Source organism: Mobula birostris, chromosome 5 (assembly GCF_030028105.1).
Source record: "Mobula birostris isolate sMobBir1 chromosome 5, sMobBir1.hap1, whole genome shotgun sequence".
Taxonomy (NCBI): domain Eukaryota; kingdom Metazoa; phylum Chordata; class Chondrichthyes; order Myliobatiformes; family Myliobatidae; genus Mobula; species Mobula birostris.
The window spans coordinates 32,209,474-32,226,629 of NC_092374.1; the positions used below are offsets into that span (position 1 = coordinate 32,209,474).

The window sequence follows — 17,156 nt, forward strand, 5'->3', positions numbered from 1 at the left end:
GCAGGGCCTCGGTGACTCATTGTGGTCTGTCTGTCTGTCTGATCTGAGGCTGGGAGACCCTGAACGTTTGAATCCGCACATCTCTATGTTCACAATTAAGGTGTTAATGTGGATACAATTTCCAAGAAGTATTGCTTTCTGTGAATTCAAAAAGTCAAAGTAAATTTATCAAAGTACATAGATGTCACCATATAAACCCTGAGATTCATTTTCTTCTGGGCATACTTAATAAATCCAATAACCATGAAAGAATCAGTGAAAGATTGCACCAACAACGTCGGGCAACCGACGTACAAAAGACAAAATACAAAAACAAGAGAAAATAAATAATACATAAACAATAAAAATCTAGAACATGAGATGAAGAGTCCTTGAAAGTGAATCCCTAGGCTGTGGGAACATATCAGTCATGGGCAAGTGAAGTTGTTCCCTCTGGTTCAGGAGTCTGATGGTTGAATGGTAATAATTGTTCCTGAATCTGGTGTGAGTCCCAAGCCTCCTGTACCACCTGATGGCAGCAGCAAGAAGAGAGTATGACCTGGGTTATGGGGGCGGTGGGGGGGGTCCCTGATTATGGATGCTGCTTTTCTGTGGCAGTGCTCCGTGTGGATGTGCTCAATGGTGGGGAGGGCTTTACCTGTGATGGACTGTGCCGTATCCACTACTTTTTGTCGGATTTTCCATTCAAGGGCATTGGTGTTTTCATATCAGGCTGTGATGCAGCTAGTCCAGTATACCCTCGACCACACATCTATAGAAGCTTGTCAGTTATTTAGGATATTGAACAGCAGGCCAAGGAACAATATAAAATGCCTATTTTTATTTGTGTGTAGTTGCAAAAGAGATTTCCTCAAGATCATCCCCAGCATTGCTCTTATCTCCCCCCCCCCACCCCACCCCACCCCAATCAATACAGAAGCAGAAAACTTTTTCATGCTAAGAATTTGGTTTGGCAAATATTGGGGCTAGATGTAAGACTAATTGTGCAAGTCTATAAACCAATATTATTTTCAGTTCAAGTACAATTTAATATTTTAAAAAAGTCATAAATGCTGTTGTTACTTATCCTAAATTTTGATGATCAGATATGCTAAGCAATCTACATAAAATTCTGTCTTAATGCAGGGTGAGCTACAACTAAAATCATGAAGGAAACTGGGAATCATGGAATTTTTAGCACTTGATGTCAAAGTTTACCCAAGTCTTTTCATTATTCAGACGTGATGCAAATTTTGCTTATGAGTATATCTTCTGCAAGTGAGATGATGATTTGAGTTAAACTGTTGCAGTCAACCAGGTGAATGTACTGTCATGATTAATTAAAAACTTGAACAGTTTTTATGAACTATAACAAATTTTTTTAAATTGTTGTTCAGAATAAAGATAGTTTTGAATTGGATCTGACTGCAGATCAAAATCTATTAACTTAACTGCCTTTACGAATGATTCCATGGAAGTTGGTGGTTGTGGGTTATAGGGATTGTTCTGGTTCACTCTATACTCTATTGCATTTTAGTATCATCATTTTGCTTTAAAATTCTAATGCCATTTTTTTCATGACTAACATATTCTAAGATGTTTCTCAGCTGAAAACTTATTTTAAATATTTCTGCAATGCAATTAGAACTACCAATGTATTTAGAAAAAGCAAAATTGCAATAAGAGTTTGTGAAAATGTTAATGCTTGACCATCATTATTTTAGGTTAAGCATATTCTGATCCATCTGCTGGGAGGACTTTTAATACAGTTTGGGGTTTTGAAGCTTGAGAGTAATGTATTATAGCCTTGTGCAAGCTGAGACTACTTAGTGCAAGTGGTTACAGTTGTTCTCATTTTAAAAATTTGGTTGAAGCTCTGATGCTAAAATGCAAATTGATGTGACTCTTCACCTCTTTGATTTGTTACCCTAGCTCGAAGATGTACCACAAGAACAAATGTCGTGGAAGTTGACATTTGGACCTTCAAACTTGTTCTACCATTCATCAAGGCTTTGGTTGCTCTTTTGTCTCAGCCTCATTCTCCTGCACAGTCTCTACTTTCTGTTATTACCTTAACAGCCAGAAATCCATCGACCTTAACTTTGACTAAACATGGTCTCCATGGACTCAATACAGACTGAAGTTGTGTGTATTTGAACATTGTTTTATCTGCTGTTCATTGTTTCATTTGTTTTGTTTTGCTTTGTATTTGTTGCATTAGATCAGCTGTCCACTTCCTAATCTCTCGGAACCAAAACATTGTGAGCAATTGGGAGAGGGAAGAATACGATAGAATCAAAGTATGCCAGTTTTCTTTTTGAGTGCCTACGGACATCTTGTATAATTCAAGTGTTTTTAGTATTTGAAATACTAGCTGGGTTTCTTCCCCTCTCTCGCAGGCTGTAGCTATGTGGAAGTCAGATGCATGATACTGCAGGTTTGATTGTGTATGCTGGCTCCTAGTGGTAAGATCATAATTTTGTCAAAGGAAACTTTTTAACCCAGTGTGATTATTCCAAGGGAAATCTTTTGCTATTTTAGTTGAATTGTCTTAACTTTGTCCTTGTTACTACGAAAGCAGAAGTGGGATGAGTATTCCTGAGAGCCCTTGATTCCAGTCTTTAGACGTTCAGCTCTTCTCAACCAGCAGTTAGGTGGCCCAGAACACCAAACACTTCAATAAGATCACCATGATGTGGTTGCTTCATTATCAATCGTTGCTTGGTTCTTATTCTACAAAGTTTTGCAGACTGTGGTCAAACTTGGTGTGGCCTGCATTGTTCAGTAATACCTCAAAGGGTGAAAACTTTGATGTGGGGGGGGGGAGGAATCTTGATTATTGGTTCAAATATAACTTGCTATGGTCATGTGCACTAATTACGCATTTATTAATTGTTTAAATGCTTTGCAGAACAATAAAACACTAACAATTTGTAATTCAACTATTCTGGAATCCTAATATTTTGGCTGCTTGCCCACCAGGTGATGTTTCCCATATTCTAACCTGACTTGTTGGAACCACTGGAAAAAAATATTTTATGTAACCTGTAAAGAAAAAGTGAGCTATATGCGCATTGGCGAATTAGTACAATAGTATTGCAGAGTCTGGAAAATCTGCATCATCAGGGTCCTAAGATATGCCTGGTTTAATAGAGTTTTACTATACCTTCTTATTCCATCTCCAGAGTGATTAGTCAGCTTACTCTTGGTACGTTTGTCCAAAATAGTTTTAATTTTCGGTATGAATAGGATAGGCATACTATGTGTTCTTTAGTGATTTATTATTTAGTAGTTAAAGCAAAGCTTGGAGTGTATAGAGGTATGTTAAGGAATTCATTAAAATTGGCTGGAAGGAAAATTAGAGAGAAAAACACTGTCATAGACTTCGTGGCCAATATTCTTGCATATAATCTTATGCGATCCAAATTTAAAATGGTTAAATCTAAAGCCCCTGAATCGTGCACAGTACATGGAATCAATTAGATTTCATTATGTTTGCAGAAGCTTTCACTTATAGAAAGTTAGCGATCGGAACCTCACACTTCGAGTTCTTCTGCAAGATATGAAAATTGTTAACTTTTTTCCCTTTTTATAGTTGACTCATTATTGCCAAGAAAAAAATAAAGATACTGATACTGTAATCAGAGTTGAATATGTCAAAAGTGGAGGGATTGAAAGGTCAAGTTCATATTAATCAATATGTAAACTGCGTTCTCCTGATTTGGGGAATCTGGTCTATGGCTAGGGTATATGGAAACTTAAATGCTTAAGAAGCTACAAAGTGACATACTTATAGAGGGCAGCCTAATTTATCACGCTGATGAATCTTTGGCCTGTGATATGGAGCTGCAGTAATTATCAATAGACCTTACAAAAACCATCTGTTGTTATTTATAGCATACTTTTCTTAGAATATATGCTGTTGGAATTGGATGGATTACTGGGAGCTCAAAATACATTTGGTAAACTGCTTGTTAACCCCTGAAATCTTGTACTTTTAATATTATGAGAGAGGGGGGTGTAGAGTTGAGTTTTATTTAAATAAACCAAATGGAGGAAGTACATGGTGAATTGTCTTTTATAATTTGGACTGGTGCTATTTTTCACTATGACTCACAGAAGTTGGGACTACATTCCAATCCTGATTCCAGTGTTAATGGAAAATCATACATGATGGACTTAAGTTTTGTTCCATTTGAAATAAGAGATCATATCTAATTAGAAAATTGGGGAGTAGATTTGATAACAGTATTTATTTCCTAACTACAATGCACCATGATATTGTGGTAGAAATGAGCAGAGGTGAAGAGGAATAGGGGTATGAAATCAGAGTGTTCATATATTAGGATCATGGTGGGTTTGAAAGCTTCCTTCTTGCATGGGATCAGCCCAAAAATGCACATTCTTACTCAGAAATGAGAAAATCTGTAGATGTTGGAAATCCAAGCAGCGCGCACAAAATGCTGAAGGAACTCAGCAGGTCAAGCAGCAGCTATGGAAAAGAGTACAGTTGATGCCCTACTGAAGGGCCTCAGTCTGAAGTGTTGACTGTACTCTTTTTTTTTCCGTAGATGCTGCCTGGCCTGCTGAGTTCCTCCAGCATTCTGTTTGTTGTACATTCTTACCGTTTTTGAAAATTTTGTGTGTTGACTTGTGGAGTACAATATGTAAAGACTGGGCAGATTTTTCATGTCCATCTTTTATGTCATTTAAGAGCATAAATATGAAGTGTCTCATTGTAAACTACTGTTCCATTATTTCAAATAATTGTTATTCTGATTTTTGATGTAAAGTATTGACAGTATAATGGGCTTAATTGTAATGGAATTTCCAGTTTAAAACTACTTGGGAGTCCTGTGCTTTATTCTGCCAAGCATTGCTTTTACCTACTGTTAGTTGTTTTAAGAGAAAACCATTTGAACAAAATGCATATTTAGAACTACTTGAACAGGTTCTGCAGCCCAGTGAATTTTTCTACCAGCATTCTCCCTTCTTTAGAAAGCAACCAGTTTCTGAGGATGTTTATCTTAAGATTGGCGTAGACAATAATTCCAACTCCTCCCCTCACCCACCCCTCCAAAGAATTTGGCTTAATGTTCAGTATAGAAATGTCCACAACTAAAATATGATTAGTGCATTTTAATTGTTTTTAATGCCACTGCATTTGTTTTTAGCCTTGTCTTCCTGAGGAATAAGGAAGTCTTTGTTCTGCTTGATAGGACTTACAGTGGATTCCATTAGTGGGTTCATATTGGGTACCATTTCTGATTCTACCTCTGAAGCGTAAGAAGAGGGGATTAATTTCTTTCAGTCTCTTTACATTGTTCAGTTTGTTCTTTGCTCTCAAAAGCAGCTAAAGTGTGTGAATATTTCTTTTAAAAAGCTTAGAATACCGTTAAAGGACTGACTTGAGTTCTCCACTAAGGAATATGAAATTGTAATTATAGGGCAATTGTGTCTACAATGTTCAGTTGAGTGTTGATAAGCCTGCCCCTTTTGCTGTTTAATAGAATGTTAATTACAAAATATACTTTTCTAGGCTTGCATAGAATCATATTTTAAGAAAGTAATAGATTTGGAAATGAAAATCCTACTTCTACCTCAACCATTTGAATAATTTGCTCGTGCTTCCTGGTCACAACAAATCAACTTGGATAAAGAGGTTTGACATTTACCAAGGATTTAGAATATAGCAGAGGAGTGGGCATTTTGGCTTTCAGTACCTGCGCTGGCTATAATGCAGAAACCTTCCTATCTCTCTGTGTGCTGAAATAAAAACTTGCACATTTCCTTTAAATTTTCCTCCTTTTTCTTTGAAGCTATGCACTCTGGTATTTGATATTTCCAACCTTGGAGAAATTTGAGCCATCCATCCTGTCTTATGCCTCTCATAATTTTATAAACTTCTATCATGCACCCCTTTGCTTCTGGCAACAGAGAAAATGATGAAAACTTGTCCAACCTCACTCCTTAGCTAGGAGTCTTTAATCGAGGCAATCTCCTGGTGAACCTCCTCTGCGCCTTCTCCAAATGTGGCTTAACAAATGTTTTGTACAGCTGTGACATGGGAAGAGGAGGAAACATTAAAATGCTTGCCTTCTTACTAGTTACTATCACAACTCCATTATTTTTTGTCACAATAACTTGATCAAATTTGAAAGCCAACCTGGTTTTATGGATCAGAAGACAATTTTGCTGGTGTTTCCATGTTGCATGGAAAGAAAAAGATTAGAAAAATCACATGAGAATTTGCTTTGGCCAAGAGCTGCAGGAATTTCTTATATGATTTTGTGTCAGCAAAATCTAATGTACAGAATTAGTATGTCATTAGTAAATAGTTGGGAAGAATGCAGTTTGCATTCAAGGGAATTGTATAACTGTAATCTAAATAGAATTCACAGATTAACTGTTTTATTTTAGAAAATCTAAAAGTTGCCATTTCAGCATGTCCTTTGAAATGCTGGACGATATGGACATCACTACTGAGTTTGTTGTCACGCAAGGCAGTGTCGCCTATTTCTGCTTAAGAATTTGTTGCCAGGAACTGTAGTCTAGATGGGAAGGTTTTCATGGGAGGATGTGTATGATTGGTTGTTGCTTAGCCTGGTTAAAAAATAGAACCTGTGGAATCTGACAGTTGTGATGTGTCATCAGAAGTCCAACCTTACTGGCATCAAGTTCATTGCAAACTTTGAAAGTGCGGACCGTTGGATGATTCTGTATGTGCACTCCATCTAGCCAGGTTACCAATTTCTTTTAGTGCTTCTGTTTAAACATCCAGTTGATGACCTGATCTGCCTGAATTTGATGAAGATGGTTACTTTAAGTGAGAAGTTGATTTTGAACAGCAGTAAAGGAATCTACAAAGTTACACAAATTCTGAAGTGCAAACTTGCTTTTCGTTATTCTTGTGCTTCATTGCTGTTTCCACGAAAGGAGCCTTCTCATTGTAAGCACATTTTTTATGTAGCTGTATTTGGTTCTGACTGTTTAAGTTGTGCACAAAAAAATAACATAACTGATGTTCGTAGTAGTTTTGATCTTTTTTTTTTTAAAAGTCAGTTTCCCACCAGGCATGTAATAGTGTCGTGTTAGCATAGCAGATTTGCATAACTTCAATCTTTGATTAAATTATTTGCCAATACTGAAGATGAGGGCTATTGCAAAGAAATAGTCTCTGGATTTGGGTTGGAGGAGGGCAGAAAAGAAAGGGGAATAAAAAACTTGCATGTTATGGAACAGTAAATAACTGATTTTAGTTGTGTTTTGAACACCTTATGTTTTGAACTATCATTATACTGATACAAGCTTTTTGAAAAAGTAATGTATTGCCATGGTGGCTCAGATAACCATGTTCATTTCTTGTTGATTTTTTGTGGCTGACTAACCTTCCATGGCAGTACTGGTGGACAGAACTTCCATAGACCTTATTCTCATGTGCTGTGTCTGTCTTTAATGCTTTCCATTTATGTCCTTTTTTTCATTTATCACACCATCCATTTACATGTGCAGAATGTTTTGGGTTATAAGACTATGCCAGAACATTCTGCTGTTCATAAGGGAGCAAAAAGGAAAGGTTTTTCTAAATCCCAAGAAGACTAAAATTTTCAGAGATAAACTAATGTTTTTGCAATTTTAATGGTAAATGGGAGTAAGAAAGAGGCCTTTTTAATCAGTTGTAACATTAAAAAATATGTACCCATTGGATTTTGTCTCACTTGAGTGTAGCCATGTCTGTCATCTAGACTATTGGGTTTTACTTTCAAGCTCAGGTTCAGAATATTCTAATCATTGTGTTTGTAATGAATTAGGTATGGGACATAGTAAAATTAGAGCCAGTTCATTTGTGGCTGATATCAAGAAGCATCTCTTCACAGTGGGTAATGGAAATCTGGAATGCTATCCTAAACCAGTTACTGCAGCATTTAAATGTTCGAGGCTGTGATGCATATATATTAAGGATAATTACCAAAATCCTGTGCAGGGAGGGAAAGGCCAACACTTGCAGAGGGATGACACCACCTGCAGGTTTCCCTCCAAGTTGCACAATATCCTACTTGGAAAAGTGTCGCTCCTTCGTCACTGATTTAATTTTTGGAAGCCACTACTCAAAGACAGAGATATGGTGATTAATGGAATTGAGATACAATTAGAGCAGGTGAATAGTTTAATAGAATATCAATAACCTTTTGCACCATTAGCTCTCTCAGATAAAGGAGATGGTTGAGAAGGCTGGCTACGTCGGTGGGCTATAACTTAAATACATTTCATGTATTAATAATGTGCGGAAGTTTCTTTTGACCCACTGGAAACTGGAATCCATCTGTCACACTGATTAGTGTTAATTTGCATAGTATATTTTGCTTTAAGCAATAAAAAGGCAGATTAGGGAGTGGGTGGGGGGGGATAGAAATGACAAAATCGGACACTTGAGATGTAACCAGGAGACCAGAATGATGTCCTTTGGCATATTAGAATCTTGTGTACAAATCTGAATTTGCATGTTTAATCCAAGTGATGCCGTCTAAAACTAGTCAAATGGATTTGAATAGAACACTGCACTGACAAACTGTTAATGTGAAGTGAAGTAATTCACACACCTGCTTCTACATGTCATTATTCCCAGTGTTGGCAACCGCACATTCAAATGCCCAAATCAGCATGCTCCAAGGCCCTCATAGCTAATAGCTAGCAGTTTTCTTTACTTCCCCAGTCCATCGCAGATTGCTATACATTCTGCTCTCTTTTTGTGGTTGACTTATTTTGGAAGTTGAATCTAATGGGAGTTTGCTGTGAGCAGTATTCACCATGATGGACAGAGCAGTTCATTCCCCAACAATCTCTTTCCAGCAGCTTTGTCATTTTGACTGCATTAGATTAAATTATATTTTTGATGCATCTTTGTTTAGTTCTTGTAGTAACTGGTTTATCCAATATGAGCAGAAATCCATTTTTAATAGTTAACCATTGATTTTGTTTGCTTAATCCAAAATTAAAATTTAGGATGTGTTGATCACTATTCTAAACAGATTCTCTTTCAGAGTTTCTTTGTAACTCATTCTCAGTTTTTTTATTTGCACACGTTGTCTTCTTTTGCACATCGGTGGTTTGTTAGTCTTTATAGATTTTCATAAGTCTATTGTATTTCCTGTAAATGGCTGCAAGGAAATGAATCTCAAGGTAGTATATGGTAACACATGTACATCAATAATATACTTACTTTGAACTTTAAATGTTCTTTCATCTTTTCTGTACTTGAGTAATTGAATGCATCGAACAAACATGCAGTGTTGTACTGTTTACAGAAAGAGTTAAATGTGTTGCGTATGGTAGAATGTCTGAATTAACTGGGATATCCTGGTGGTGGTGTTAAATTGATTAGAAGCACCATCTGCTGAGCAATTTGACTCTTGTAAGCAGATGTATATTGATGCATGGAAAAGTTTTGACATGGTTGCAATTGTTGGCATTAGTTCTAAATTGGCTGCCAGAAAATGAGGATAAGTCAGTTGCCTGCCTTCTGCTATTGAAGAACAGTTATAAGAACATAAGAAATAGGAGCGGGAGTAGGCCATCCAGCCCATCGAGCCTGCCCCACCATTCAATAAGATCATGGCTGATCTGTCCGTGAACTGAGCTCCATCTACCTGCCTTTTCCCCATAACCCTTAATTCCTTTACTATGTAAAAACCTATCTAATTGTTTCTTAAATGTATTTAGTGAGCAAGCCTCAACTGCTCCCCTGGGCAGAGAATTTCACGGATTCACCACTCTGTGGGGGAAAAACAGTTTCTCCTCGTCTCCATCCTAAATCTTCTCTCCAGAATCTTGAGGCAATGTCCCCTAGTTCTAGTCTCACCTACCAATGGAAACAACTTTTCTAATTCTATCTTGTCTATCGTTTCAAAATTTTGTATGTTTCTATAAGATCCCCTCTCATTCTTCTGAATTCCAGGGAGTACAGTCCCAGGTGACTCAATCTCTCCCCATATGTTAACCCTTTCATCCCTGAAATCAACCTGGTGACCCTGGTCTGCACTGCCTCCAAAGCCAGTACCTCCTTCCTCAAATATGGAGACCAGAACTGCACATAGTACTGCAGCTGCAGCCTCACCAGTACCCTGTATAGTTGCAGCATAACTCCCCTGCTCTTGAGTTCAATCCCTCTAGCAATAAGGCCAACATTCTGTTTGCCTTAATAACCTTTTGTACCTGCAAGCCAACCTTTTGTGATTCATGAACAAGCACTCCCAAGTCCCTCTGCACAACAGTATGCTACAATCTTTCACCACTTAAATAATAATCTCCTCTTCTATTATTCCTTCCAAAGTGGATGATCTCGCATTTACCAGCGTTGTATTCCATCTGCCAGACCTTGGCCCACTCAATCTATATTCCTCTGCAGCCTCTCCACATCCTCTGTACAATTTGCTTTTCCACTCAGTTTAGTGTCATCAGCAAATTTTGCTACGCCACACTCTGTCCCCTCTTCCAAGTCATCAATTATATATGAAAAATTGTGTTCTGCTGAATGATATAAAATAATCTAAGTGAACAATGCTGTCAGATGAAAATTAGCCATGTTTTACAAAGTTTGGTTTGGTGACAGAGATGCATTGAATGCCAATAATATAGAGACAAGACCATTGATGCTGGAAGTCTGGAGCAATGCAAAAAATGAAGGCACTCAAGTCATGCAGCATCTATGGAGAGAAGTGAACAGTTGACATTTTGGGCTGAGACCATTGATTCTGAACTTTGCCCTCTTCAGTCCTGATGAAAGGGTGGTGGGGTGGGGGCAGCAGTGGGAACACAGGCTGGCAGTTGAGAGGAGGAAGATAGGTAGGGGATGGGAATGATGTGAGAATCTTGGAGATTATATCAATTAATTTCCACTTTTCCCCCTCCACCTACTCAGTGTCTTTGCCTCTCAACTGGGATTCACATTCACTGCCAGCTTGTGCTCCATACCCATCCTTTTTTCTGGCTTCTGCCCTCTTTCCAAAATGTGTCACACACTTAATTTTACTGTAACTATCAAAAGAGGAGACTTTGGGAGGTGATCAAAAGTTTACTGCAAGAGGGACAACTTGAATATCTGAAATTTCTCCAGTTCTCCCTCTTTAACGAAGGAATTGCAGAGATTGGGCAAAGATATGATGTCACAAGATGGCAGCGTGCATGGTAGCATTGACCACTCCGGCTCCAACCAATGGTGAAATTTCTTGTCCTGCTTATCTTTTCTGTGACTGAAAACAGCTGATCATAAAAAACACTAAAATCTGTAAGCTTACCTCAGCCAGTGGAATGACAAAGGTGTTACAGACTAACATGGGGAGTGGTTTCTCAATCGGTGCCACGGGCTACTGCAGCTTCTCAGGGAAGTGGCCATTAGAAGCGGTGCACCCAAAAGCCGAAACACGCCAGTATTAAAGCAAGACAGAAAACAGAAACCCTGCAGGCCTGCACTCCTGTCAGTTCTACTCACTAACATCCAATCGCTGGAAAATCAACTGGATTACTTGGATCTGCGTCTGGACTAGCTGGAGATGGAGGGACTGTTGCACACTCATCCTGATAGAAACATGGCTTTAAGACACCATTCCAGACTCTGCCATTCAGCCAAAAGGCTTAATCTCCTTTCGAGTGGACAGAAATGCTCTGACCTAGAGCAAGCCTCCTGGAGGACATCAGTAAGAATTGTTGGATGAATACCTCAGTAGTAATGACTCACTGCACATAGTTTTTAATGGCCCTTCTACTTGTTGAGTGAGTTCACTGCTATTGAGATTTCTGCTCTTTATATTTCCCCCCACCTCACCCTGTGCTAGTGCTGGGGAAGCGCTCCTGAATGCTTTCTATGCCCATTTTGACCAGTTGAATGATGTGACAGGGTAAACCCACACCAAGCTGCAGGGCCAGACAACATACCTGGTTAGGTGCTGAGGGGCAGTGTAACCCAGCTAACAGAGGGTTTAACAGACATCTTTAGTATCTCTGATGCGCTTCAAGGCAGTCATCATCATTCCAGTGCCCAAGAGAGCAGCGGTAATGGACCTATATGATTACTGTCCAGTGGCACTGACTTCAGTAGTCGTGAAGTGCTTAAAGAATTTTTCTAGCGATGTTGAACCCCTTCCAGTTTGCCTACCGCTCAAACCAGTTCACTGATGATGCTGTAGCCCCAGCCCTCCATGCTATCCTGTCCCACCTAGAAAACAATGCCTCGTAGGCCAGGTTGTTGTTCATCGTCTTCAGCTGAACATTTAACATGATCATCCCTCAGAGGCTGGTGGGTAAGCTGTCCTCATTTGGACTCAACACCCCTCTCTGTAACTGGATCTTGGTCTTCTTGATGGAAAGACCCCAATCAATCCTAGTTGGCAGCAACACCTCAAGTATGGTAAAGCAAGTGAGCAATAATATCGAGGCTGCACAAACTGAGTATCCTTTTAATTGAAAATGCTTGTGTTTAAAGCAGTGCTCTCCCAGCTTTATATTGTTCATATGGGGGAAAAGTACATGACACCAATCTGCATCTTTAAATGTGCCATCTGTCACAATAGATCAGTGCGTGGTTTAAATGCAGAAAATTGTTAATTGTTAATGGGAATATGGTAGCGAAGGGGTTAGTGTGATGCTTTTGCAGCTCAAGCGATCCGGATTTCAACTCTGGTGCCATTCTGTAAGGAGTCTCTGTGACTCCCTGCAGAATGCATGGGTTTTACTCTGGGCCCTCCGGTTTCCTCCCACAGTCCAAAGATTTACCGGGTCGGTTAATCGATCATTGCAAATTGTCCCATGATTAAGCTAGCATTAATCGGGTTTGTTGGCATTTGCTGAGGTGGCGTGGCTCAAGGGGTGGAAGGGTCTGCTCTGCACTGTATCACAAAAAGTAAATGATCTTATTGGATAATAGGGTAGGCAGAAAGAGCCAGCATAGCACCTACTGTTTTTAAAACAGCATCATTAACTGAAGACCCCAGTAACAGACGGATGCCAGCAGTGGCATATACATAACGAAACCCGATTTCCCTCGGGACCAATAAAGTATATCTATCTATCTACTTGATACAGCACAGAATGGAATGCACTCTGAAGGGGGAAAATAGAAAGTCCAGAGATTCAAAGATGTACCATTTAGTGGGTTAATTGGTCCTGTGATTAGGCTAAGGTCAGCTCGTTGGGCCGGAAGGGCCTGTTCTGTGCTGTCTCTCTAAATTAATAAATAAAATCAAAAGCAATAAGTAGCAATTAAGACTTCCTGTCCGATCATTTAATTCAGTGGAGTTGATCATGTCAGCAAAGGTAATATGTTCAATTTATTAATCTATTAAAAGTCTTGGGCAAAGTATCTCACAGTATATTAATGAATATTGGGATGTGGGACAAGTAGTACGATAACAGGGGTTTAAATGTTTCCTATTTAGGAAGTGAAACATTGGGTCCTGTAGAGATCAATAGTACCGCTGGTCCTTGAAATTTGCATCACTAATTTAGATTTTAGAATTGCACAAATTATCACTTAAATATGATCAAAGGAAATAAAGTATAAATGCACATCATAATAAGAAGTAGTGATGTGAGTAAGACCACCTTTTGAAAAAACACAAAGAAAGCCCTTGTACTTATCTAAATCATCCCTCTAATTCTGTATTTGTCAAATCCACTGGGCTACACTTAGAGTACAACTTATTCTGTCTTTCATATTTAACAGTATATAGTCGCACTTAAAGTATAGGGAATTGTTTATTATGACAATGCAGGGAATTTGGGGGTTATTCCTGCTTTAAAAAGTTTGGAAAGCTTGAAATTTAGCTTTAGGAAAAGTAGTTCCAAGTTTGAACTGAATATTAAGAAAAATTCTGGCAGATAGTACTTTCACCTGTGGGGTGTAGCAGACTGGTTAAGTGATCAATGTTGGTTTGTCAAAAAAAAAAGGAATTTAAAAAAAACTTGTTTAACTCACTTGAACATCGAACTGTTCCCACAACCTATGGACTCGCATTTAAGGACTCATCGTGTCATGTTCTCAATATTGATTGCTGCTTTATTACTATTACTACTTCTTTCTTGCATTTGCAGTTTGTTGTCTTTTGCACATCAATTCTTTGTCTGGCCAGTTGGGGGCTGTCTTTCATTGACTCTTGTGTTTCTTGTATTTACTGTGAACCCCCGCAAGAAAATGAATCTCAGGGTGTCTATGGTGACATGTGTACTTAGATAATAAATTGTACTTTTGTACTTAGCTGCTGCCTAAGGCAGTAGTTGGAAGAGATGTAAAGATACATACAGAGGAAATTAAAATAAGTGAGGGAGAAGGTAATAAAAGTTTGCTGGTATTTTGTAAAACGTAATTTTAAAGTTTGACTACTGTCTTCTGCATACGTGCAGTCAGAGCAAATGCCAGCTTTCTTGACCATGTAGAGCTGCTGCCTGTCTGTGGGGGGAGGGAACCTTCAGTTTTGTAGAATTTATCAAGCAGCAAACCATGTATTCCTCAGAATTTCGTAAAAATTTTGCATTCAGAGCATTTCTACTTTATCAAACACATCATTCAAATCTGCTTTCCTGTGTTTCATACATAGAAACTTGTTTTTTATCGTTAATATTCTGTGTTTCCCTTATTACTGATACTACTATAATTTGAGTTTTGTACAGGGATATTATTTCATCCCTGAGCATGCTTTTAATTTAACTTTGGCTGTATTCAATTGTTAACAATTAGTTTTGCACATTGGTTAACAAATGTGAAATATGGGCATGTATGAAATAATAGTGGGAACTGAAATAAGACAACAGTTACAAGCCATCTTATCCTGTTTAATACCATACAAAAGCATCATTCTAGGAACAGAAGTGCACAGCAGTGCCCTCATCTGGTGACAGTCATACTACAGTTTATTTAAACAAATGTGAATTCTGATCAACCCCTTTCAATTTGACATATTTCTAGTTTTGCTGGTTAATAAAAACAGATACTATATATTTTGGAGCTGGACTGTGACTAGATGCACATTTCACAAATCTGATATTAGTTGGACAGTAAAGAGCTTCTATCTTCTACTAATATTTTGAACTCGACTTATGCCAGAAGATGTTTTCATAACCTGTTAAATTACAACCTGGGAATTGTTTAAACAGAACAGAGTAGCTCTTTGGTCTTTGTGATAAAGTGTACTTCAGGCCACAAAGTCAAACATTAAACTAAAACTTCTCGTGATGTTTGGGGAAATTGCAATGAAGATATAATCTGAGTGCCAGAGTGATAGAGGGAATGTGCAATATTGACACTGTCAATAATTTATTTGCTGTTTAAAATTTAAACATTTATACAATTATTTTCTGAGTATTAACAATTACATTCATTTTTAAATTCTTCAGGTCCTGTTCTACCAGATTTAACAGAGCAGTTCTCTCCTCCAAGTCTCGCTCCAGCAATCCTTGTGAAGTTAATAGAAGCTATTGAAAGAACCGGTAAGATGGCTAAACCAAACTCATAATTCACGTTTCTGAAATAGAATTTTGAATTAAAACTAATAATAGAATTATGTTTGTTAAATGATTACCAAAATGAACACTTAGTCTGAACAAATGGCTTGTAACTGCACTTTTGTAAGAAAATTAGAAACAAAATAATCATAATTTGTAACCAACTAAGATATTTCAATTTTTAATTGTGTGTCATTTTTAGTTAATAACATTAGCACTACAATTTCCGACTGATTTGCTGATTCATCAGATGGAAAATTTAATGAATAATGTTGAATGCACGAGTTGCCGGCAACATTAATAAAAGCAGTAGTTTGAGGATAGTGCAGCTCGTGGAAATGAAGTACTTATTCTACACTTGAAATTGGCTGCTTATCTGGTAATGTTAGTGGTTTCTTATGATTTCTATACTTATAACTGATAGTTTAACTTGTCACTTAGCCTTGCTGTTCCTAAATCTTCCAGTACAATTTGGGCTTAAAGCTCACTTAATGCAAGCATTTGATTTGTTTCTTAGGTCTTGAGAGCGTCAATTTATACCGGACTTCTGGTTCGTGTGGTGGTGCTGAATTAAAGCAGTTGTTGGATTATGGTAAGTGTGCACTGGATTTGGCTCCTTTTCTAGTTGTAATACTTAAGGCATGATATAAATGTATACACAGCATTCTTTTTATCTTTTATATTAATGCTTACATGCATCACCAATTAAACTATCTCTTGATCTCTCTTCTTCCTTCCTGCACTTCCCTCTTTCTTCCCCCCTCACCCCCCCATCAACACCTATTACAAAAAAAACTGATTAAGTATTTTCTCACTTCTCAAAAAAGAATGGGGGGGTGAGAGAAGTGGTCGAGATTATAGTTTATGACTACTTAAACTTTACAGCTTCTACTTTCACTAAAGATTTTTTAAAAATCATGTAGATTTGGATAGCCTTCACGTAGCCTTGGCGTGAAGCTCCTGAGAGAAGCAACTAATCTGGGTCGTCATAGATTCATCTTTTCCGTACAGAACTACTTTTATATATTCTTTTGATTACCACTAGGGGGCTGCTTAGTATTGTGTTTCAAGTTGACCATATTGCAGAAATAATTTCAGAATCAGGTTTATTATCACTGTCCTTTGTGGAATTTGGTGTTTTACAGCAGCAGTAACAGTGATAATACATTATTACCAAGGGACAAATGCTATCAGTTCATTTTTCTAAAATAAATTTATTCCATTAATCTTTTAGATTGTTGCTGCCAATTCTACCTTTACGTATTATTTTAATTATATCCAGTTTTGTGTTGATTTGCAAAATAAGCACATTTAGAATTAAAAGGCAAATCTTGTAAAGAACTGATGTTTTAATAACATTCAAAAACTGATAAAAATTGCACAGAAATTCTTCTGTCTATTCTAATAAATATCAGAATCAGGCATATTTTCACTGAGCGGTCGTGAAGTACATTTTGCAGCAACAATACACAGAATTTTTACATCACAGGTGCCAGCTACATTTTGAATTGCACATTTGAGACCAGTTTTATCTATACATTGAACAAAGGCAGATTAGTTGACCACTAATTTGTTTTCTCCTGTATGCCAGGATACACTTCAGTGTAATGAGACCCATGTCTGTTGTTTTTTTCTCTCTCTCCTGCTGAAGATTAAGGCAGTATTTTTACCCATTGGTACTGCTC

The 17,156-nt window shown here is 37.8% G+C and overlaps 1 protein-coding gene across 1 annotated transcript in view; it reads left to right on the top strand.

The window, feature by feature from the left end:
• Nucleotides 1–17,156, top strand: part of pik3r1 (phosphoinositide-3-kinase, regulatory subunit 1 (alpha)) — a 66,909-nt gene that overhangs the window by 24,583 nt on the left and 25,170 nt on the right. Inside the window, exons 3-4 of the mRNA XM_072257811.1 lie at nucleotides 15,364–15,456; nucleotides 15,989–16,063. Of these exons, the coding sequence (XP_072113912.1) occupies nucleotides 15,364–15,456; nucleotides 15,989–16,063 (168 nt within the window). The remainder of the gene's footprint in view (nucleotides 1–15,363; nucleotides 15,457–15,988; nucleotides 16,064–17,156) is intronic.